Raw genomic sequence first — 24,545 nt, 5'->3', positions numbered from 1 at the left:
CATTCAACAACACAGAAAAAAAAAAAAAAAAAAAAAAGAGAAAAGCAAGCAGCAAAGGAAAGGGAACCCTCCCCAAACGTGTGGATAACAGGAGAAGCCAGCGCCCCAGTCCCCCGCACCCCTGCGCTTGCACCGTCGCCATCGCTTGTTTTTTACATTTCGCTCCTAATTATGTTGCATCTATTGCCATACACTTAATTAGCTGCATTAATGTGATTTCTTTTCACATAGTCAAGCAATTAAGAGCTATGATTGAGTTTCATTCAATTAGCCTCAACAAACATGCTAATTGATGTCCCAGATGCAAATGAGGTGCAATGAGAGAAACCTGCTAGCAATTGAGAGTTGTGGCGGGGAGACCCACAGCTCTCAGCTTGCTGACAGCAGCACAGCTTAACATGGCTCCCACCTTCTGCGGAGCTGCCTTCCGAGGCGGCAGGGGAGACAAACCATTAGTGCCTCAGTTGTCCCAAACAGATCCCTACAGGAGCAACGGGCAGCGCTGAATCAAGTCAACATCGTCGCCAATTCTCACGGCAATGGCTGGTGTGAGCCGGAGAAGGGCGTAGTGTTTTCCTGCAGCTGGGCAGGGATGACAGGCCCTGCGAATGCCACGGTTTCTTCAGCTAAGGACTATAAAAGGTCTCCGTCTCATCTCCGAGCTCGTGAAATACTACGCAAGTAATGGCCTGCAGTTATCAGTAACTGGCAACTTAATCTTAGTCAGCTGTGGGGCAATGCTGCCTCCTCAAGTTAAGGCCAGAACGCATCGATCAATCAATAATCCCTAAAAATACGCTCGCTATATTGATTCTCATTGCTTTTCATCCTCAGGTTACCGTTAGTGGTTTGCTCAAATATGGTGCTGCCGAGGTGTTAATTTGACTACTCAAGGCCATTGACCATTATCTAGAGGACTAAATAAACTGTTAAAGTATCAGAAAAAATCATAAAAGCCACATTGACTGAAGATGACACAAAAAATTATTTGACAGCACCACAAAATGAATTGCCTTAAGTAAGAAAGAAACGATGTGCCATGACACAGAATAATGTAAAGTAAAATTACTTTAGTTCTGCTGTTAATACTGCTCTCCGTTTACAACAGCACAAATTAATTTAACCAATTAACTGAAGCCTTTCAGACATGCAAATTGAGCAAATGGGTATGATGATGTTTCCTAAACAGACCTACCAAAAACACACCCCGCTACTTTGGGGGGCCCCTTTTGTTTTCAGATGCCAGCGGTTGTTAAACTTGCTGCCATACTTCGCAATGACTTCTGATTGCCCTCAAAGCCAGAGAAGACACCCCACCAAGGACCGCAAGCTGAACCCAGGCTACGTGATGCTTCCAGCTAGCTGCCTACTTTCTCCCAGCTGAGAAGACTGAAGACAAGAGGCAAACATCTCTTCTTGCGCAGCCATACTCTGCCTGCTTGGCCCCTTTTTTGGGGGAGTAAGGACGTAGGCATCAGATTGAGGGGAAGGCAGAAGGTGCTGGCTGCTGCTTCCGTGAAGCTGGAACTCAAACTCACATCATCCAAGTCTACCACAGTTACCTCAAATACTCCACTAAAAGGCCACCGAGCATGTGGCTGCATGGTTCCTCCTTAGGATGATCCTAAAGTTAAAGGTGTGGCTCATGTTAGGTATGTAATACCGTGGATATCAAAAACATTATGGAGTTGGAGGATTTTCAAATGTCTCTAATACAAGAGATGGTCATCCCTGTCACACACACACAAATGCTTTTCTACTACCTAGCTTGTATTTCAAAACCACCATGTTTCATTATCAGTGTATTAAGCAAGAAAACGTGTATGAATGCTGTTACTGAATATAATATTTATCAGTCAGTACCCTGAGAGATAAATCCCCCACGCTTTTTGTATAGCTGCGTGCGTGCAAAGAGGGAGTACAAATCTCCCTGTCCCTAAGGCAGGTGTTTTCCTCTTGATTTCCACAACTGCAAAGTATTTTCCCAGGTGACGGAAAACAAGCCCAGGAAGAATGACAGCGGAAACCATTTTACTCCGCCAGGTTTCCGCCACACCAAAGCACCCGAGCAGGCAGGTTCTGGAAGCCTGCCACGCAGGCAAGGTCAGCTCTGTTCTGGCAGCAACAGAAGGCTGAGCCAGACTCTGATTGAACTTGCTTTGGACTGTGCTTCTCTCCTGGGATTGCAGTGAAATGGCCAATGCTGCAACCTTGTCTTCTTGGCCAAGAAAGCTCACCAAGAAGACAGAACGATCAAGCTGCAGGAGACAATTAGGGCCTCCTGTGGCTGGGCTCAGTTGGACTGTGGAGAGAGAGAAACCCCTTCATCGGAGTTACATTTTTTACATCATGGCACTAGGTGAATGGGACTCAAAGCTCACATCAGAACCACTCATCTCAGGGTTACCGTGCGTCATAACATGAACATTTTAAAACATATCTGCTCCCTCCTAGACAGCCTCCACACTACCTGGCCCAACTGCCACCCTTTTCCAACACACAACATACCAAACGAGAGATTCTCTGTGAGCAGTGCCTTTCCATGTCTATAATGGTACACTGTCTCATTTTGAGCTATTAAACCTCTCAGAAGAAGCCTATTTTTCCAACACTAGGAACTGGTCCAGGCCCAGGATCCTTCCCAGATCTGTCCCTGGTTTACACTGAGCTTCTGAGAAAAACACCTTCATTTTGTAGCAGTTTTCCCCCACCGTTCAATCGGACAAAACACTCCTAAGGCTTAGCTTACTGAGGCTGAGGTAGTGTTTCCTGATCTGAGGTGAAATAAAAATTATTATGGAAAAGAAAGTTTATGGTTGCACCTCTGGATGACATTTTAAAGACTGTGGGTGGCATATTTCTTGAAATGCAATTCCAATTTCATGAGCTGACCTATTCGACCCACAAAACCTATTGCTCACCCTCAGCAACAACCGCTTCCGAAAAACAAAACCCAATCCCCTTCTCCCCAAACCAGGCCAAAACCCCCAAACCCCCGGCAGGCTGGTAAATGGATGGAGCCTTGACTTTTGTGCCTCTATGTGGCAGTCAGACATTTTTATTGCAAAACGCCGTCTGGAAAAGATGCAAAACAAAATTGCTAAACTGCAAAAAGAAGAAAAGGAGAGGGGGGGGGAGAAAAAAAACAAAAGGCCCCCTTCCCTTTGCTTATTGAGTTCAAAGGCATAACATGCAGCACCCTGCAGCAAATGGGAAGCTACACTAATTTTAAAGCCATAAAACGCTATAAAGTGCCCTGCGGGGCAGGACTACACTGAAGCTAGTTGCACCTAAATAAGACATGGTTCATTTACTTCGCAGCTTAGCCTAATGTAATCATCAGCGGATTTCTAGCCTAGAGTTGTAACAGGCAAATAGCCGATACTGCGGAGGCGACACTCCCAGCCATTGAGGGGCCTCAGCTAGATTGCTGTTGATTAGAAAATTTTTCAGTTTTGACAAGCACTTAATGAACATAAATCGCTCCTTGATTGGTTTCCATTTGGGGCCACAGGCACACCTAAGAAGAAACAAAAGTCTCCAACTCCTCTCCCCCCTCTTCCCAGGAAGGACCTCAGCAACAAACCTACCATCAGGTTACGAGCCACAGTGGAATATATTCATCAAATGTTCCTGCTAAATTAGCCATCCTCCTCTCTCGCATATAAATACAGGCATAACATCATTCGCCTTCATAATATATAGTTAATCTTAAGAAAAGCAATGAAATGTTATTTTCTGAGGAGAACAGAGGAATGAAAATGCATTCTGGAAAACACTGATCACCCTAAAGCACTCTGTCCTGACAAAAAGAAGGTCATCTCAAATCTGTTTTATTCACATTGGGAATCAAGAACATTAAATTCAGTAATAAAAAGCACTGACTATATCTATACTGTGGTGTTAATCAGTTCGATCAGCGTTGCAGGGGCAGGGGAGTAAGTTAGGGCAACACTTTGAACACAAAAGCAGTTTCACAAAATGTTGGTTTTTTTTTTTTTTTTTTTTTTAAATGGATCACTGATTTTCATAAAATTTTCAGAAAATTCTTCCGTCTGCACTTCACTTCTCATGCAGATTTTGTAACAAGAACCGCTGTAAAAGACAAATCAGAGTTTTATCATCCTGAGTAATTTATGAAGCATTTATATCCACAGCAGTCAGCTCTGCTGGACAGGAAGCTCTAATTTTATAAAAACCCGTGATTAATTAATAGCTTGGCTTTTGCCATTTAAATTGCAACTCATTCTGATACCAAAAATTTCCCCTGCCTTTCTGAAGAGGGAGTAGGCACGACAAATGTGTATTTGAGACTCCTTACTAGGTACTGCAAGTTTTCACAGCTCTGCAATAGCAGTACTGTTTGCTACAGCACTCTACCCTAATGACGGGATAAATCTTGTCGTGCCCTCTGAAATGAACGGACTTGAAACTAAAAACGCTTCACATTCGCCTTGTTTGTGCGTTTGGTGATCTGTGAGTATCTGTAACAAGTCATGGAAACGATTGCAAGAAGTTACTGTGCATAATCAGTCTTCTCCTTCCCCATCAACTGGGATTAGATACTTGAGAAGCATTTCACAGGGTGGCTTGCTGATCATCAGTGACTACAGTCTGATTTTGTACTAAGAGCAGGTGCAATGACACTTTCAAGCAAGACTATTTCTAGTTTGAAAAGCCACAAAGCCAGGGAGTGGAAAATAATTCGCCTTGACAGCTATCCCAAATGATAGGTCTCACACTTAAGGACCGCAAACACATTTTAGCTTCTATTTTCCCCATCTGTTTTAAAGTTTTTCTCCCAACCTGATCTTCACTCCATTACATCTTTAAGATAACAAAGAAGTTTTCCAGGAAGCTATCAAGTGAATGAGTGATCTCTACAGCTATACCACTTTATAAAACCTCTTTTGCTCTTAAAACACTGTAGGTTGTACGTTTTATGTTTGGTATCTTTACCAAAAAAAGTTACAGCAGCACGATTAACACTTACTTTTTCCATACAAGTCGGCTATCCTCTACTCATCACCAGAAGCAATGTACACTCTCAGCGGAACATGCTAGAATTAAGAAAGGAAAGCTCTGGGAAATTTAAGTCAAGTATGTTAGAAAGGAGAATGCTGCTCTGAACGTGGCTTTGATGAAAAGGCTTCCAGAAAGAGCGCCAGTTATGGCGAGCAGAAAAAATACGGCATCAACTCATCAACTGTAATAAGCAATTACCATACACATATTGTGTAACTGTTCCTATCATTCATTTTTTTATCTTAACCAATGTTTTAGGCATATTAATGGATGCAATAACTATAATAAAAACATACACATGCTTCAGACAGATTTATCTTCATCATCACTCAAACTATATCCTCATTTTTAGTCTGCAGGACTTGCTTTGATCACTACTCTTTCAGGAGGTAGAGCTACATCTTATGTGAAAAACAATATATGCACATGATTTTGTCAGTTCAAATACGTATTTACCAAAGCCTGACTTGAGGATTAGTTGTTCATAAGAAAGGCCAGCTAGAAGGGCTCTCAGAGCCAGCCAATATTCAGCCTCACATTCCTTTGAAGCAAAAACAGGGAAAAAAAAAAAAATGGGCATACACAATGGTATTTTAGAAATATAAGAGCATGAATAGTTCTATTAAAGCAACACAAACAACACACTTCAGAGCTATTAAACAGCCCGAGGTAACGCAACCCTGAAAATAAGGCTGAACCGAAATGATGTCTGTAGGTGGTTATTCATAACCACGAAGGCGAGCGGCGCTCCCTTGGCTAGAGCAGCACCCAGCTCCGCCACCCGACAACCCCGCTGCCGCCGGGCCACGCGCAAAGACACCACGCAGCCCAGCTAGCACGGCCCTCTCTTAAAAATGAGGACGGACAGAATACTTTTATTTGGAAGCACGCTTTCTGTTGTCAAATTAGTCAGGAAAATCATAAGAATGGTCAAAAATATCAACTGCAGCTCCAAGAAAAACGCTGCATGTTATGGAATCTGAGAAAATTGCATGGGTCTACAAGACTTCCAGATACCAATATAAAGGACATTTTCAATAGCCTCTTATTTCTGACCAAGTCTGCTCTTCTTGGAGGAAATGGCCAAGCAAATAAAGCTTAACTGAAAGTCCAAACCCACCCCCCCCCCCCCAAAGTCTCAAACAGTTTTACAGGACCATGAATTGGGTCCGTTTTGTGTCATCTTCTGAGAAGACGTGTCCATGTAATATACTGTTGAAGTTCTTGCGCAAAGTTCAGCCTAGTGTTGGATACGACTCCTTACCAGGCTGAAATTTTGCTCTTTTAAAAAAATGCATTCACTTTATCTGAGGACAGAACAACATTGCTAATGCTCCCTTTGAATTAGCTCACATAGGCCGCTCACCCAGTCAGCACTATTGTTAAGGAAGAGTTTTAAAACTGTGGCTGCTGTCAAGATGAATTGAGCAGACCAGGTGAATTCAAGGAGATAAAAGATTCGTCTCCCCCCCTCAATCACTTCTACAATCCTACACACCTCAACGCAGGTTATCAAGCCAGATCAGTGAGGATGGGAGCAAGGTTAAAGAGCGGCATTACCACTATACAGACCTCAGCAAGCAAAAAATCAACCCCGCTGGGTTGGTACGTGGGATTTACATACCACGTGTGTTCTAGATGGGCATCAGACCTTCCTTCTCATGTATTTAAGAAACTGTTCTTCCTCTGTAAGGTGCCACAGCACCACGCTTTTATTTGAAATCAAATCTAGAACAGATTAAATATAAAAGGGGAAAAAAGCACTCTTCCCTAAAAAAGCTGTTTTCACCTTTTTTTTTTTCCCCCCCTCTTCTTTTCATAAATGAGGGGCAGTGATGATGACGGGAATACAAGAGCAGAAAATGGACATCCACAGCTAAAGCTTTGTCATCTACTGACCTGCAGCATGATGGCAACCCTCTGGCAGACAGACAGTGGTGAAACGTCATCAGCTATTCATCGGGATAAGGCTTAGATAAAGAAGCGGCATGTAACGGTGCCCAGCAGGTATCCTGGTGAATACATTTCAGGAGCCCTCGCACATGGCATTCCGCCAGTAAAAGCCAAGAGATGCCTAGACAAATTCCCCCAGGTCTCTTTGGGGAGGTCGACACTGAATTTGTCGGCCAGAATTTTAGTCATCCACTCAACAGCTATACTCCAGAAGCACAAGATGAATAGGTAGCTATGGTGAACTTTGAAGCCTGTAGGTCAAAGTTCTCTCTCATTATCCCCACCATTTTCTATCAGCATAGCTCCTCAGCATCCCAAGGGACGGGAAGGTTTGAGGCTCTTGAAAAAAACTGACATGACCAAGTCAGAAACCAGTAGGGTGCTTATGTACATATATTTTTCTTTCTCCATTTTTCTTTCCCCCCACTTCCTTGAAAAGAAAGAATATGAATTTAGCTATTGTGTCAAACGTCAACCTGGTGGCATTAGTAGTTACTCATCTAGCTGGCACAATACAGCAGTCATTTCAACATGCTGCCCTGCCAAACAGGCCTGACCCTTCCAGGGACATATCCTCTCTCAGAAAGGTACTAATTTGATTTTTCACTCCCCACCCCAAAACCTTTCATTTTGTAGCCAGTCCTTTCAAGGAGGATGACAGTACAGATTTCTGCAATACGGACACATTCTCTATATTAAGAACACTGTCTTCCTGCCTGATCGCCACTGAACGCATCTGACAGAGACAACTGATCCGCTTCTGGCCAGATCTCAAGCGGAATTTAATACAGTGTTCACTACCAGCCATTAAATATTACAATAGGTTCTTCCAACGCAGGTGTTACGTTCTGACTCAAACCACAGTCTGGAAGGACCAAATTATCTTCTAAATTTACTTCTTCTGTCACCACTAGAGGCCAGCCCACCTTTCGCTTCACAGAATTACAACTGCAAAATTTTGTATAACCAAAACGACCTGCATACTTGAGATAACCCAAATCTAACAGCTCAGCTTAGAGCCAGGCTTTTTATGAGTTAGGAAACTGACTTCAGATGGTTAACAAAAGTTCTTTTCTTTGATGCTATTTAATGGCAAGGTTGGTAGGAATAAGGTCCTTATTTTTCAAAACAATGTAAGAAATTATCCCAAACAGTAATTCAAGCACAGTATTAAAATTCATCAGTTCCTTTGGCTTTCTGTGAAAAAAGCAACAAGCAGATAAACAAAAACGAGCAAAACCAAATCAGAAACACATTATTAGAGTCCTGCTTGGGGGAAAACCCATTCACTTGGCAATACCCAAGTGAAATTCTGGCTTTTCTGCCTACAAAGTTTTGTACAAACTGTACTGGGAGTGCAGGTGACTTCAAGTACCTGGTCCTGCCTCTTCCCCCCACTGCACAGGGCAGAGAAGACTCTACTCACCCACTACTGCCAGATGGACAACGAATGCTCTGCAGGGTCTATTAACAATAGTTAACTGACAATAAAGAGTCCATTGGCAGTATAGAAACATACTGCAGAAGTAGTGCAGTGACTCTTTGAAGGCTAAAGACAATAGAAATAAGTCATTAAACCAGCATCATTTATGGTACAAATCATGTCATAGAAAAATTGTAACACAAATGAGCAGAACCCTAGACACTCCTAGAGAGTGGATTCAGTAAAGGTGTCTCAAGATTCTCCGAACGAGTACAATGTTTTCCCCAGTAGCTTCCTGTCAGCTAGGAGCTGAGCATGGTCCCTCACCACTACCTACCCACACACAGCCAAGGGAAAAGCAGCACGTTGCAAACCTCTCCGGTCTGCGCAAGGAGGTCTGAGCAAATGGAAATACGGAGCCCGTGTACCTTTTTCTTGGGGTGGAGGGGCATGGAGGAGGATAGAGGCAAACAATTAAAGGCTAGTAATTACTTCTTCTTTAAATGGATTTTCTCTAATCTCCAATGGATTTACCTCTAATCTCAAAGTAATTACCTCTAATCTCAATGGATTCTCACTCTGGGGGAGACTAAGCAGCTCCAGGGAAGCCTACAGAGAAGAAGTACGCTATTGTCTACAAGAAGCAATGAAAAACTAACACGTGCACAGCAACCGCCAGGAACAATAAAGCACTTCCACAAAGCGAGGAAGGGACTTGGGCAGACAATGGCAGCTTGCCTCCTCCTTGCTTGATGACCCAGAGTTGGCCAACAAAATCTAAGGGAAACTCATGTGGGAGCTCCATGGGGGCTGCTTCAAAGGCACGCAGTATCTGTGCTTCCCTTCTGTGAGCAACACCAATATACAATGCAGGTATTTTGGGACTACTTCACGGCAGAATTCCCCAAATTTAAAGGCACTAAGAGTGGCCAAAGAGGACACAGACAGACTTTTACAGTTTCACAAAAAGGAATAGTGAAAACCTTGCTTTAGAACGCAAGGGCCGAGGGACAAGACTTCTGATGGAAAGCAGAAATGCCTTGAAACCAGTTGTTATCTAACATTAAATAATTTTTAAAAGACACGGACATACCATCAGAAACTATAGCAAACCATTATTATGGCAAGATCTGAGACTATGAAATCTGGGGTCAAGCCAGAGAAAGTGCTAATATTCAGCAGACAGGGAACAGCAAATCGGTGCAAGCACAGCATCAGTGTGGCAACGCTCCTCAGACATCACTCACCTAAAGCAGAAGTTTCCTGCCAGTTCCACTTGGAGGCCTATAAACCCCAGAGCATATCTACAGAAATGTATCTGATCAAAGCCTTGATTTTCACTCCTTAATGAAAAATTGCCCGGGAGCCCAAAATGACACCAACAGGTTTAGAAACAACTGGCCCTAAAAATGTTACAACTGGCCACTCTCTGATTTTCGTATGTGGTATGATGATAAAATATAAGGCCGGATACGATTCTAAAGATTTTGGTGAGGGTCACACCATGTTTTTTGTATTTTACTATTGCCTGTACTACAGAGGAAGCGAAGAAGCTGGGAATCCCCTGGGAGTTTGAAGATCTGGAGTCTCCACATTGGCTCTGTCTTTTGAACTGCTCTGGCATGGAAAAGCTCTGACAAATCCCACCTTTCCTCCTGCTGGCATGGCTGGGGCAGATGGGGTGGGCTAGTTCTGAGTCAGATCGCTGCGCTCTTTCCACCCCCAAAACCGTACCTAGGGATGGCGCTACACACACTGAGAGGGCCAGACAGGATCCTTGGGCAGAGACAGCGATAGATGCCTTAACACAAAAACGTTTTATGGCACATATTTTAATAGCTATGCCATTTGCAAAAGGCTGCTCAGAATTACTTCTAAATAAACCATAACCACTGCACACTGACAAATACCAGAAACTTCCTCACTCTTTACTACATCTAGGACACTTTTTCTTACAAAATGCTTCTGGTTTTTAATCCTGGGATTGACTACAAGTCCATAAAAGCATCAGCACAAAATAAAGGCTTCAACTGTTTCAGCTGCCTCTCGGGATGCATGGGAACCCCCCTTCCAGGGCACTGAAGGGAACCTGACCGTACTCAGACTTGCACCAGGGAATTTTATTTCAGATTATACCTTTTTGAGAGGGAGGGGAATGAAGGGAGAAAGAATTTCCTCCACCAAAGAGGGCTCAACAAAAAAACCACGTCAGGATGAACTCGCTAACGCTGCTGTATCAGGGCCTGACGTTGCTGAACGTTCAGAGAGCGCTGTGTACTTACATGTAAACTAGGATGGTAGGTCAGCACACCATTGTCGCACAACGTCACGTATTTCTTCTTCCACTCTTTATTCAACGACTTGCCACTTCGCTTTAGCAGCATACCCTATTGGAGGAAAAAAAGAAAAAAGATTAAACACTCTTTTGCCAACACACAGCTATTTAAGACACAGAAAGAGACAGATATAATTGCAAACATTTTTAGATATCCTTTTCTCCTTGTTTTCCCCTGCTTCTCCCACAACGCATATTTTCTCCATCGGCAGCTTCAGTGTTTGCAATTTAGGAGGAAAAGCTCTAAGTGGGCTTTCAAAAAGCAAGTCATGTAAACAGAAAAGACTGTAGCAGCGCTGGCTTTATCCAACGGGTAGAGAAAACCCTTTTGCACCAAATTCCATGCCTCAGGAAAGCCCATTTTAATGCCACACAGAGTAAGGTTACCTACTTGATAAAGACACCACGCTCAGTGCATTTCCTAGCCCTCTGAAACAAATTATGAACTCCAGGTTGAGTGAGGATCCCACTGCGTGGCTCGTGCTCCCTTCAGCATGTTCCTGGGGATTCCCTGTTGTCCAGGCTCAGCCTCCCCACAAGCAGGGAAGAGCACACATTTATGTTCTCATTCCCTTTGAGGTAAGGTGACACTGCAATGGAAATCCTCCTAGCCATTCAGTTCAGCAAAAGAGACACCAATTCCAGGCAAGAGCAGTAAAATGGAAACAGGGCAAATACAAATTCTGGATAATTTAATGAGAGAGGTGTGATCAGAGAGGAAAGGAGGTGGGCAAGGTGACCCACCTTTCCACAAATCATATTCAACCTAAACATCAGTGATGAACGCAAACAATCAACAGTTGAGATAAAAAGTCATCATTGTGTTCAAATGGACAAGGACTACTACTGCATGTTAACCTGTTCTCAGCCTAAAAAAAAAAGGAAGTCACTTAGAAAAGCAAAATACAACACGCTGTAGCACATGGAAGGTGGTAAATCAAGCCACGCTTTAGCAATGCACTTCCCTAGGAAATCTGAATTTCCAAAACCAAGTCAGAATGCTGTTCCTTACGAATTCATATAGTACTTTGGTTACTGAAAGTCTTACAGAAATGTCCCAGTGGAGACGCTACGTACAGTACCTACCACAGGAACTGACTCGTTTCACAGATCAAGTTCTGATAAAAGGGGACACGTATATTCATTTCATTAAATCATAGCCAGGAATCGAAACCAACACAAATTTCAGTTTTCTAATCCCCATAAAATGAGTTTTTCCATTCTCATTTTCCATAGAACTTAAAAAAATGGCAAAACGGAACACAGAAAGACGCACTATCAAGCATGGTGCTTCCAACTCCCATGGAGTTGTTTTTGTTGAAGCAGGTTAAAACCTTGAAAGCAAGTTGTGCTGTTTTCCCATTAAACCTGCAGCTTTATAAAGCGACCCCTCTGCAGACCCAGTCCCAAAGCCACAAGGGGACAAGGGGCAGTTCTGTGCAAGAAGAAGTCCTCCAGAGCTAGGCAAATTCCAGATGCCATAACTTTCAGCTGAAGTCCCTCGCCACAATCCACATGAACTCACAACTCCCCTTTTGCAACCACGGAGATGATCCCAGCGGAAAAGCCAAAGTTCACAACTCCCTGTTCCTGGACACACACTTTGGACAAAAACTTCAGAGAACAACCCTTCACAATTCAAAGCAATCTGTGGATGGGACCATAAAGAAAAGCTTGTGTCGGATGACTGAATTACACAGCGGTACAAACTCCGAACTTTCTGACCGTCTGGGGGTCAAATTTCTTTTTTTTGTGCTGTTCCTTGCTACAACTCAAACTTTTACAAGAGAGAATGGGGTTTCTCAAACGCTTTCTTACAAAAGCTTCTGTGAGTGAGAGTCGCACATCCCAATTACTGTCTTCCAGTGGTTAGAGACACTGTTTTCTTCTATTAAAAGAATGAAAGCTTATTTCTGCCTTTGACTTGTATGTTTGTCTATAGTAGGTGATCTGTCGCTTCACCTTTCCAATCTTTCATACCTCACCTGCAGCACGTTCGCTCGCGTTTAGGGGGACCCAATTCTAGTTATCGCTGGGCTGTGGGGATCAAAAATTGCTGTTTCCCTGCACCGGTTTGTTCTTCAGACCTTTTAATGGGGAAAAAGCTGTAAGGATCAGAACGGTGATTTTTTTTTTCCCCCCCCTTGCCTTTTTTGAAGTTTTGAAGAAAGCAAAATATATATATTTCACACCTTTTTAACTGTCCCTTTGCTATACAGAAAATGTGTCATTACTTACGTAATTTTCAATTCGTGCCAATTTCAAACTCAATAAATAGTAAAGACCTACCACTTTTGTGATTTTTACGACACAGAAGTTTTGTTACTATCTAGGTGTGAATTATGAAATTTTGTTTTTGGATCTCAAAGAAGAAAATTATTTAAAATGAGGTTTCACCTTGCTTTTAAAGTAGAATTCTGTGCTTTCACGTAAAAAAACCACACACCACCTCGGCATTAAATATGGACGATGTACCTATTTGTGCCTAACTAACAAACCATATCCACTTTCCCAATCCACTTTCTTTAGGCACTACCTTGGCAGAAAGAATAGATTTTTGTATTATGTGAGAATTAAAAATATCATTCAGTACCTGCAGAGGAAACTGCTCGGAATACAAGGAGCTAACTTAAAGTGTTATGAAGCAGCGAAGCCCACATAAACCATATTTTTTTTTCCCCCCAAGACCAGAGACCACCACTTTGACTGTGGTAATTATATAGAATGGTCTGGAGAAATGCTCTTAGTATTGGAGTTTAGATCAGCTATAAATGCACTCTAACATTAACTAAACTTAAAAAAAAAAAATAAATGGCCCAGATATGACAAAAAATGTTATTTAAAAAAAAAAAAAGAAATAGCCCTTCACTTCAGTCACATTATGTCTACATTTAAGTCACATCAGATACTTCGCCTAGGAAACAAGATACATGAGTTCCCACTGACCTTTGGTACCTCTGAGGCAACTTAGAGGTAGCTTGGGCACATCTCCAGTCACGGCCAAAGAGGTCCCCACGCACACACATCACATTGGGAAAAACACATTTAGTCTCCAAGCTACGCAGTAAGGGAATAAGTAAATCAACTTCTACTTCAAAATAACTTTTTTTTTTTTTGTCCCCAAAATAATCTCTGCCTCAAATTATTATTAACTGGATAACACGATTTCTCCTAATTTGTATGAAATCTTTCATTTGTTACAGTCTTCCACCTGCTACTGTAGCCCTGCAGTTTGGTGTAGCTGACCCAAAGCCTCCAGATTCAACACTAAGAATTTAACACCTCCAATTTCCTCACAAACCGAGAAGAATTTCACACTTCAAATTAAATTTTTTACCACCTTCCCTCCAAAATTGCAATTCTGCGTCTAACGGAGGAACGCTTCTCCTACCAGACTGCGTTAGCTTGTACTTTTAATGAGCCACAGGAAAAAGACTTCAACCAGAGTGCACGAACTTCACTTCTTGGGTTTTGCTCGAGGAACTGCGTCACCGAACAAAGCAAACGGAGGAACCGTCTGTACATACTGCGAGCTCTTTATTAGTAATGTGTATGCTACGTCTAGTCCCAGGAGGTCATTGCAAGCCAAAAGCAATGTTAAGTGTACAAGCTTTAAATAACTTACAAAGTTAATGTAATGAATGTAAGTGTTATCTGAAATCCATCACTCAGTGGCTTGCTGTAGCCTCAAGCTGTGATAAAACACCACTCATAAATTTATATTAAAACTCTGTTCAATAGCAATTATTTACCAACAAAGATTTATTGATTGCATTTGCTGTTAGAGACTGGGGCCCTAACTGAGTCAATCAGCTTACGCTGTTGAGCTTCAGGGCACCAGAAGTTACAGACTGCCATCAGGCTCTGCATCCCGATCATTACTGTGAGAGCAGGAGCAGCTAATGAAAAGCCGCCAGTGTAGGATTGATTGGATTTAAGGTAAAAAAAAAGAAAACAACAAAAAAACAAACCACCCAACACCGGTCAAGGGACCACGGCGCATAATATACACAGTTCATCTGAATACGCAGTAATCGGGTAAATCTTGCTGCTCCAGATGCCTTCCCATGAGCTACAAACCTTGCTTGAACAACAAATGAAGACAAATGGTGAAACAATTATGAATTTGTTTAATGGAAATATTTCAGGTTTTAAGCAGCAAACTACCAGCATTTAGAAAAGTGACCCCTTGAAGTTGCTTAATACCGCATTGAAGATGCTGGTAGGTAAGTCGCCTCAATTTTTCAGACAGGCCAAACATGGTAGCGGAATAGACTTACTTTCCACAAATAAATGTCATCACAATGCACGTGCTGATCACCAGGAGATGTCTATAGCCACTGCCTGGCCTGCAGAATTAACACTCTGTGTGGAGCAACATACTTTGCAAGCCCTGTTGTACTTGATTTTAATTTTCTCACTTTCCCATGTATTTTGGGTTTTCCAGGGGCCACAAAATCCAAAGGGTTTCACAAACAGGCTAATACCAATGATCACAGGTTAACTGACTGCACATTTTTTTCCATTTGCTCCAGCTGTAGCACTTGAAGGGGTTTTTTGGGGGGGTGGGTGGGGGGTGGGTGTGTGCTTGTTTTAATAGGATTTGGTACATTCGACTTTTCTTGGCATGCCGAATAAATATGGTAGAGCCCTTGAAGTGAGCAGAGCCAAGACTGGACCTTCTGGAAAAGGAAATATGGTACTTTTGTTTCTATTTTCTTTCAGAAGCTTACACCACTGCCATAGCTGAGGTACTGGCATCACACAAGCTTTTTTTTCTTCCCCTCCCTAATTTTTAGCCAACCCCATACTGTTACCCTGATGCTGTTTTGACAGAATGAAATATGTAATCTCGCACTTAATCATTAACAGCATAAATTCTTAATTTTCCACTCAGGTCTTTAGTTCTCATAACTATGATTAGCAGCTAGCAGTGCTATGAATTTTCTACAGCTCAATCATTTGCATCCTCTTCACAAAAGAAAACTCACGCTTTTCAGAAATATCTTCCCTCAAATAACTGCAAAGGTAACCGTTCACAGTCAGGATCACAAACTAACTGTTACAGATGAATTCTAGTCAGTAAAACATCCACTTCCTTTAAATCTATTAACATGGGGAACAAATGCTGGTAAATCCTCCAGGTCTGCATGACTAGCCAACTCTAGGTAGCCTGGCCAGCAGCACTGGGACTGGTCTAGCTTGTCCTAATAACAAACAAGAGATTAATTCTTAATTGATATTTTTTGCTTCCAGAATATTTAACTGCAGCAGGTTTCTAGTCTTAAAGCTCATTCTTCCAGCATATGGTAGTCACCAGCTCAAACTATTTCACCTACAAACGACACCTGCATGCTATAGGAAGGTTAGGGTAGTTGCTGCTCTCTCTTCACTAATTAATTTGAGCAGACACCAGAGTATGCAACTAATCCTCTAGGGAATAAACTGCTGAAAACGCCCAATGTATTTGGAATCCTTCCATACAAACATAACTTGTTTTCTTGATTTCCCGAACCTAAGGGCTTCCTTCCCAGGAATTTATGGGAATTCTGCTTGGCCTTTTGGTCAATGAAGCTTTTTAAGTTTTTACAGCTGGAAACCTGTGGTAAACATCTCTTACAGTAACAGGGCACAAGCGGGGACCAGCTAAACCACAAAACAAAGGCTACAAGAAAGCAGAGTGCCTCTAAAGAGATCTGAAAACAGGAGACCTCAAACGTTCTCAAACTTCACTATATAACGATAACATTGCAAAAAAACCCCCTAGAGGACCCCATATATTCGTACTGCAGCCAAACACACAGGAAAAACCACCATACCTTCCTTAAAAACTGGCACTACAGCAGTAGCAGTTTTGCTACAAAGATGCTTCCCCGTTGAAGAAACTATTCAAAATTAGGTTCTACATCAGCTTTACAAGAAAATGACATCAGAACACTGAACCTAATTCTCTTCTAAAATTTCCAAAACACAAGGCAATAACTTAGTGCAGCAGGTAATTACACCATGAATGGTTACCTAATGCTGAGGCTGATCAGCCACTATTTCCATCTGGAGACAAAGAAGAGAGGGGATCTAAGATCTGACCTGGAGCAAAAGGTAACAGCTTTGCTAAAACGTGAAGGACAATCAATTTGCAACCCATTATCTTCCAAGCTCTCTGCACACAAGCTACTAAAAAAACATTAGAAAGATTTACTAAATAAAATCCCAATGCTCAATAACCAAGTCTTACAGTTCATTGCAGCCCCAGCAATGAAGATTGCCACCTCCAGTGAAGAATGGCTACCAAGTTCCTGCAAGAAACCTCCGCACTAAAAACATGGTAAACGGGAAGAACAAACTTAATGCTCACTCTTACTGCGTTTTTATTTTTAAAGATTGCTCCAACAATTCAGCCTGCAGATTTTGACCTTACCTGCCAACTGTGAGTAATGCACAAGTTCCTCTGATATACAGCAAATAATTTTAAGGGAAGTTGTTACAACCCTCCAGTGCGCTGTAGTTTTTTTAAAAGGTAGGTTATGTACTTCCAACGTGGCATGGATAAGGGATTCCTCAAGGATGTTGCTGATCATAGGAACCTACTAACCTTACTTATAAGCATGATGTGGTTGAAAAGAGACAACTGCACTTCAATTTGGGGACCAGAGAACGGGAAGCCATCATCTGGCACATGACATTCACCCACCTAACGAGAAACTTTCTGAAGAGGCAAAAAGACGATCGCGCATGAGCAGTCACCCCGGTGTCCAAAGAAGAATTTGATTGGAAAGCTGAAGACCCAGCCCTGCTGCACTATCCAGACGGAGCAATGAAGACACCGCTCTGGCAGAGAGTTGCAAGTCCAAAACTGCACCCGTCTGCACAACGGCCAGGATAACACTGCAGATCCCCAAACAGGCACGTCAAAAGACAACGCAGTACGCATAGTTGAAGGACAGAGAGGCTCAGCAAAGTAGGAGACTTCTTGAGTTGTTCTTCCATGGCCAGCTTTGTGAAAGGGCCATTCTTTCGTTAGCCCAAGTTTATGATTATTTCTAAAATTAGGCTTTATAAAATCAATAGCACATGGCATAATCTACAGTTATCTATGTCTTTTCTACAGAGTTTAATATTTAAGTGTGTTACAAAATGCAATTACATATTTAAAGGAATGGCACATCTCTGGCTCTAAGCTCAGTTTACCACTCTGAATAAGGCACAGAACCTAACAAGTCACAGTATTTTTCTGCCTTACAGTAGTTTCTGCCTCTGTTGCCTTCTGAGGTTTGTTCCACTTACCCTGGACTGTTAAAAAAAAAAAAAAAATAATAATCACAGCCCTTAATGATCTCAAGTAGTTGGTTTATTAACCCCTTGGCATTGGCAGTTGTGGTTTCCCTGACACCATTGTCAGCACTAATGTGAAATGCACTGCGATGCAAATCATTATCTTAGTGTCGTAGAAACCAGACGGCTGATGCCAAGGGGTCTAAGTCAGCAGTAGAGGAGCCCGGCAGCGCTCGGCTCCGTTTGAACTCTTACCTCTTGCTGCGGCTCCAGCACCATGCGCTGCGCTCTAACTACGCTGGCCACAAATGAAGTTAGCATCCACGCCAATCGGCCTGCTGGAACACTGCTACTTAGACTAAAATTAAAAGCAAAAACAACGTTGGGAAACTGATTCGGTGCAGGCAAAGGACCGCCCGGCACAGTTAATTTGGAAAAGGCTCTAAGAGCGGAAACAGGCGTGGTGGTAGAAACGGCTGCAGGGTCAGGCATGAAAAAGAAGTAACAAAACATTTATTTCCCTTAAACAAGCTGAGCGTTGGGGGGATGATAGAAAAAAAAGGAAGCATCGTGCAGACATTACTACTCCTAGGTAGACGATACGGCTCTCGTTATGATAGCCCTCCGTTCCCTGAACCCTGAAATTCTTTATCATATTTTATATAAAGTAGGGATTTGGGGGGGAGGGGGGTTCATGGGAGAAAAGCCATGAAAAGCTTAAAACCCAATTTTAACTTTCTATCCTGATACTATAGTGTTTCCATAGAAACATCAGGAAGACCACTTAAGAGCAGCTTTTTTTTTGTAGCCATGTTTGGCACCATACCCCTCCCCCGGACAACCTATTATTTCACAAATGGATGCTTTTTGCAGCTTGTTCTGTGCAGGCTCCGATGAAGGGGGGAAAGAAAAAGAATACTGGATCTTTAACCAGTTCCCTTGTGGCCCCCTCCCTTTTTTGTTGGTAATATTTCTGTCATTCTGCCAGGGTATATGGTACAAAGGGTTACACTTTAATTGAGCTGTCAGCATCTCCAACAATCCTATAAAACTCCGATTATGCACGGCGGGGTTAGTGACACACTTGTTATTGTGGATGCCCTATTTGCTAAACCCGAGCCCCCCCCTCACAGGTCACATAACCCACGCGACCTTCCTGTCATTAGCCGCGTCTATTCCTACCTCACTGCTGTGAAAATCACACAAGCGAAGGCTTCAAAGCCCTTGCCAGGACTGAATTCGACCAGGAGCTAATCACCCACAAATCCAGCTCAAATGGCAATAATTGGCTAAACTGCTCACCTCTCCAGAGCTCAGCAGTAATTTGGGATAATAAAGAAAAGAATTATTCAGCTAACTGCCCTGAAATGTATGCTTTGTGACCGACACACTTCACATTTTAATAATGATGGACACAAAATCCAATTTAATACAGCATCTACTGAATAACAAAACCAAGAACACTGGCAGAAAAAAAAAAAAAAAAAAAGTGTGTGTTTTTTTTTTTAAACTGTGTTCCATATTATTGTGCAGAAAGGATTCACACTTCATGTTATGAAATTTTGGGACCAAAAAGGTCTTCGTGAACAACCCTCAGAAACTCTGCACTATAATGGGATTTTTTATATTTTATTTTTTTATTTTTTAATCAAAAGGAGTGCCCTCCATTAAAAAATAATTTTGCAGAACAGTTATATCTCTGGTCCTTAACCCTTTTGAGGGGTAAGCTAAGAAAAATCTTTTTTTTTCTTCTACAGTAGAAAGGTACCTTCTTCATTATTCTAGTTAACAGTTGTGTCATTTTTCTTTACTTTTACACGTTGTCCTCTGGTCACAGGATCATCAGCATCAATGACCCCACTACATACGCTTGCTGGACAGGTAGCCACACTCCCTGGACTGCTCCATGATGTGACCAGCCTTCCAGGATGCACTGAAGCGGTTCAACACTGCAAAGATGCCCCATCACTCTTCCTTCCACCCACCCCGTTCTCCTTCCTCAAATCTCTCCTAAGAGCAAGAAAAAAAATTTTTTTTAAAAAATTATATAGATATATATACACACGTAGAAACAATAATTGCATGCTCTGACTTGTTCCACTGTTTATATGCCTCAGATGTCCAATTCACTCAGAGGAATAGGAATGAAGATGACAATCCTTCAGAGACACAGTTAACGTATGTCGGGCAACTACTATCATTACATCCATCCTTATAGCAGAAAAAAAGAATATGGAACCTGATGAGAAAACATTCCTTCACCCTCTCTAAGTGACTCACCTTACCTGCTAAGGGAAATCGTACATATTGAATTAGCATCTTTCAGACATACAGCTGCTTCAGAGTTATTGAAACGTTACTAAATGTACTCACAACTCTAAAACTGAACGAGTGAAATGTCTCTCCACATCATGCCTGTTTTCTTGCTGCCCTAGCACCAGAGGGTACGTACCAATGGATTTTGAGGGAAGATGTGTCAATCTCCCTGCATGCCAACTGCCAAAAAGATCCAAAATCAAGAGGTAGCAATTGTGCTTAGTTCACAGAGGGAACACAAGTGCTACCTCTGTCTCAAGAAATTAGTTTAGAAATGCTTTATACCTCATTTAAGGCATTCACATACCTGCAGTTTTATAAGTTAACAGAAGGTGAATCAGAAAGAGCAGTCACACAAGCAGATAAGTTAACAGGCTTAAAGGGGCTACCCGTTAAAATGGTTGAGTCAAACGTGACGTAACTGGGTTTAAGCTAGATCCGATTTCCTAAAGATGACAAAATCATATTTCATGTTCTTAAAACAGCTGGAGAAAATGGGAAAACCCATTTAGTCATAACCATATTTCTTGTATTACCTGACCATTACAACAAGGATTGCTTTGGAAAGGATAGTTTAATATAGTTGCAACATAAACATTCACTTTCCTGAGAACAGACTCCCTGGTAGTTTTTTGTTCTGTGAAGAAAGGAAAAAAGGTAGACATTACCCTACTCCATGCCAAGATGACATCCGAGCTGGCTACACGGAGGCCACCATGCTGTTCCAAGAGGACACAGGGAAGAGCAAAGCCCCCTTCTTGTGACACCTGAGTTGTTGTATATACTCTGAAGACCACAGCCCATTCTGGACACGATGAACTGCCAACCAGAGCCTACGTTCAAGAGAATGCGCTGAAGCACTTGTGGTCTCAATTTCATCTTAAACAAGAGGAAAATATTTAGATAAATGCAGAACGTGCCCGGACTCAAACAAGCAACTGTATAAAGAGGCAACTACAACCACACCCCTTTGCTATTTGCTTGACATCTGAGTTGACTTTGAGCTAAACAAACTGGTTATAAAAAATGATGATTTATCTACTAGGGGCAGCAGAGATATATCTTTTTAAATAATCCTTTTCAGAACATACACAATTGGGTTTTTTTCTTGCAAGCAAATGACTTCTGACTGTGCTGCTGAATCAATCTGTACTTTATCATCTGAAAACAAAATCATTCTGGCTTCAGCTTGAGACATATAAAAATGTGCAGCTAATTCATCCAAAAGCCTTCTAGTGCTGGTCAAGAACCATGACTAGAGTTGCCCTGTTGGGCGCTTCGAGAGAAGAAATGTGTTTTACTGGGTGTAAAATTTCACTCAAGAAAAACCCCAACACTCAACACCTTAGATGACTTCTGCTGACCAGAAGACAAAAAACAAGGGTCTGTGGGTTTTTGCCTTTTGTCAAAGACCAACTCAACATCTCGTGGAGAAGAAAGGAACTTCCCCAGTTCCCAGAAGCCCCAGAAGCAATCTACAGCACCAGCAGGGTCAGCGGAGGAGAATGGCACCTCTCTTCAGCACAAACTTGTAATCCATGTTTCTGAAGCCTCTTCACTTGCTTAATCTACACTATGTATTTGAAGACCCTTCTGTATCAAGGTCCCTCCACATCTACAATGACTCCCCAAACCCCAGTGAAAACCTGTTCAAGGCCATTTCCAGGAATTTAAGGGTACAATCTAAAGATAACTTCCAAATACAGGTTTATTACACTGTGTTCTTAAATTATTACTGCAAAAAGGCAAAGCCACTGCGGTCATTAACAGAAGTAATCCATTTTTACTATGATAGGTGTTATAGAAATTATAGTTAACAAAATATGAGAGACATTGCCAGTGTCAGTCATTTGAAAGAACTTTTCAGAGAAACTATAAATCAATGATTCTGACAAGGTTATTATCAGGATTCCTGAAGTAATAACCTGAGACAACCCAAAATTTATTTAATATGCCTCAAACCAGTACTTCTGAGAAAAAAGGTTAGTTTTGCCTGGGCCTGCTTTGCCTTACATACAGCACGCTCTTTCTCTCCCCCACTTACCAAGATTAGCATTAATCAGTGCAATTTCAAAATAAAGGATTTTGCATATTGTGTCAGCAAGTTAAAAACTGTAATATTGTTTTAATGTTAAAATCACTTCAGATACAATACTTCCTATGTAGTATATTTCATGGCTCATTTGCTTCAACAGATATTAAGCTTCAGTCAACAATTAACTACTGACACCTTTTTTTATTTATTTTTTAAACCAAGAAGATTTAGCAGAAAAGCTAAGGCTCAACTTGGATTTATTAGATGGATGCTAATTCAATGTCACCAGTTTATTTTCTTTCTATAAAGTATCCATTCTTGAGAATGATGGGGTCACTTAATCTACATTTCAGCTGAATTGAAATTCAGATTTGAGCCACGCAGCACATATTTTAGTCAAAAAATTGCTGTAAGTGCATCAGTTTAAAAGACCATTTAAACCGTTAATTGTTTTTCACTTACCATATAAGATCATTCCCAAACATAACCATTTAAGTGAACATTTAAATGGTGTTTCGTATACAGTTCTTGCTCTATTTATACTGATAGGAAAAGAGTGCCCCAGAAGACATTAGCATCTGGAGCCATTTGCTGATTTTCTGCAACGAACCCGTCGTCGCTCCCTTACACTTCAGCCTGGGTTTACCTGAAGTTTCCGGGTGTTACTGCTTCAACGCCTGGACACGAGACGAACCACCTCACTTCCTACTTTCTGAATCAAAGGATACGTTTATCGTCATAACAGCAAAAATATGGTGTCGACAGAAGACTTCATCCTACCTCTCTGCCCACTCAGAAATATGTTCCAGCGCACTTGGGATGTAAACCCAACCCATCACACAGATGTAAACCCAAGCCATAGTTTGCATTTCACAAGGCATTTCCATCTATCAGAAGACTTAAAAATCAGGACCCAGATGATACGTTTTTGGGTCCCTGGCTCATACCCAAATGAAATCAGAAAAGGCACGTTATGTGACACTAGCTAGGGTGGTCTGACCTGTAAACCCAGAGGAGTATAATTAACACAAGATGTTGTAACAAAGGTGGCAGTGACTAAATTCTCTTGGAAATGTCTACTCCTAGAAATGGCTGGTATATAAGGTGGCAGCAAAGTGTGATGCTCCAGAAAGAGTATCCCATTAGTAAAAGCACACAGCTAGACCACAGTCCATTCTAGGCATTTCTGACAGCACACCTGTGAGACATTTCTGGTAGCATCAGATTTTTCCACGTGAAACCTTAAAGTTAGGGTCAACTCTTTATGTGCGATCTGTAATACAGCATACGGATTGCTTTGGCATACCTCATGGAATTTAATGCACTGGCCACTCAGCATTTTCATGTTCTGGAGTACTCAGTAGTGACAGCAGGTAGAGCAAAGACTGTTATGCAGTGCTATACATTCCTACGAGTGTCTGAAAAAGTCAATCCAGGATGTTTTAAAGCAGAAAACCAAAAGATATTTCCGGAAAAAAAGATAGTCGCTCCTCCCCGAAATCATGTAAAGATACACACAGCATATTTTCCCTATAAGAGCAGTCTTTCACACATGTTGATCACCCAATTTTCAGCATATATGCAACATCATTAATATTTTAGTTGAACAGGCAACAGAAGAATACCATACAAGTGAGCTGCTCTCCTCCAGAGGCTATTACTGTTTTATGAGAGAGTATCTGAGAACCTGCTACCTTGCAGGCGATACAGAAGAACACTATGTTCACAAAAGGTAATTTATAAAGATCATTTATGGATTTCGCTGTGCAGTTACTCGGCTGTAGACTACGCATGTTATAATATGTTGGAGACAATCTCCCTCAAAAAAATATAATCCATTATTTAGTTAAGTAATCAGCCACAGACAAGACAAAAGACTAATTTTTAACTACCTTTTCCAACTTTCTATAGATAAAGAACGTGTTTGTAAAGACCAAAAAAAAAAAAAAAAAAAAAAAAAAAAAAAAAAGGCAAGGTACCCAGAGTGCGGCTAATGGGATTTGACGCTGGCTTTAATTTTAATGAAGAAAGTTGCCAGTAGCAACAAAACTGTCAGCAGCAGCCAAGCACCATTAATAAAGACCCAGACAACATTAGTGGCACGGCAACAGTACAAAAGGTTCCCCCCGGTTCATGCTGTGCTAAATTGGCTGCCCAATTTTTCTTAAGTGTCCATACTATTTAGA

The 24,545-nt window shown here is 41.7% G+C and overlaps 1 protein-coding gene across 9 annotated transcripts in view; it reads right to left on the bottom strand.

Annotated features, from left to right (window-relative positions):
* AGAP1 (ArfGAP with GTPase domain, ankyrin repeat and PH domain 1) overlaps window positions 1-24,545 on the bottom strand; it is a 398,735-nt gene that overhangs the window by 137,323 nt on the left and 236,867 nt on the right. For all 9 annotated transcript variants that reach the window (XM_074872505.1, XM_074872508.1, XM_074872512.1 and 6 more), the window contains one exon: window positions 10,684-10,788. In XM_074872505.1, coding sequence (XP_074728606.1) covers window positions 10,684-10,788 — 105 coding nt within the window. The remainder of the gene's footprint in view (window positions 1-10,683; window positions 10,789-24,545) is intronic.

The sequence above is a fragment of the Strix uralensis genome, chromosome 6 (assembly GCF_047716275.1).
Source record: "Strix uralensis isolate ZFMK-TIS-50842 chromosome 6, bStrUra1, whole genome shotgun sequence".
Taxonomy (NCBI): domain Eukaryota; kingdom Metazoa; phylum Chordata; class Aves; order Strigiformes; family Strigidae; genus Strix; species Strix uralensis.
Note: the sequence above shows the minus strand (reverse complement) of the source record. Positions and strands in the feature narration are given on the sequence as shown.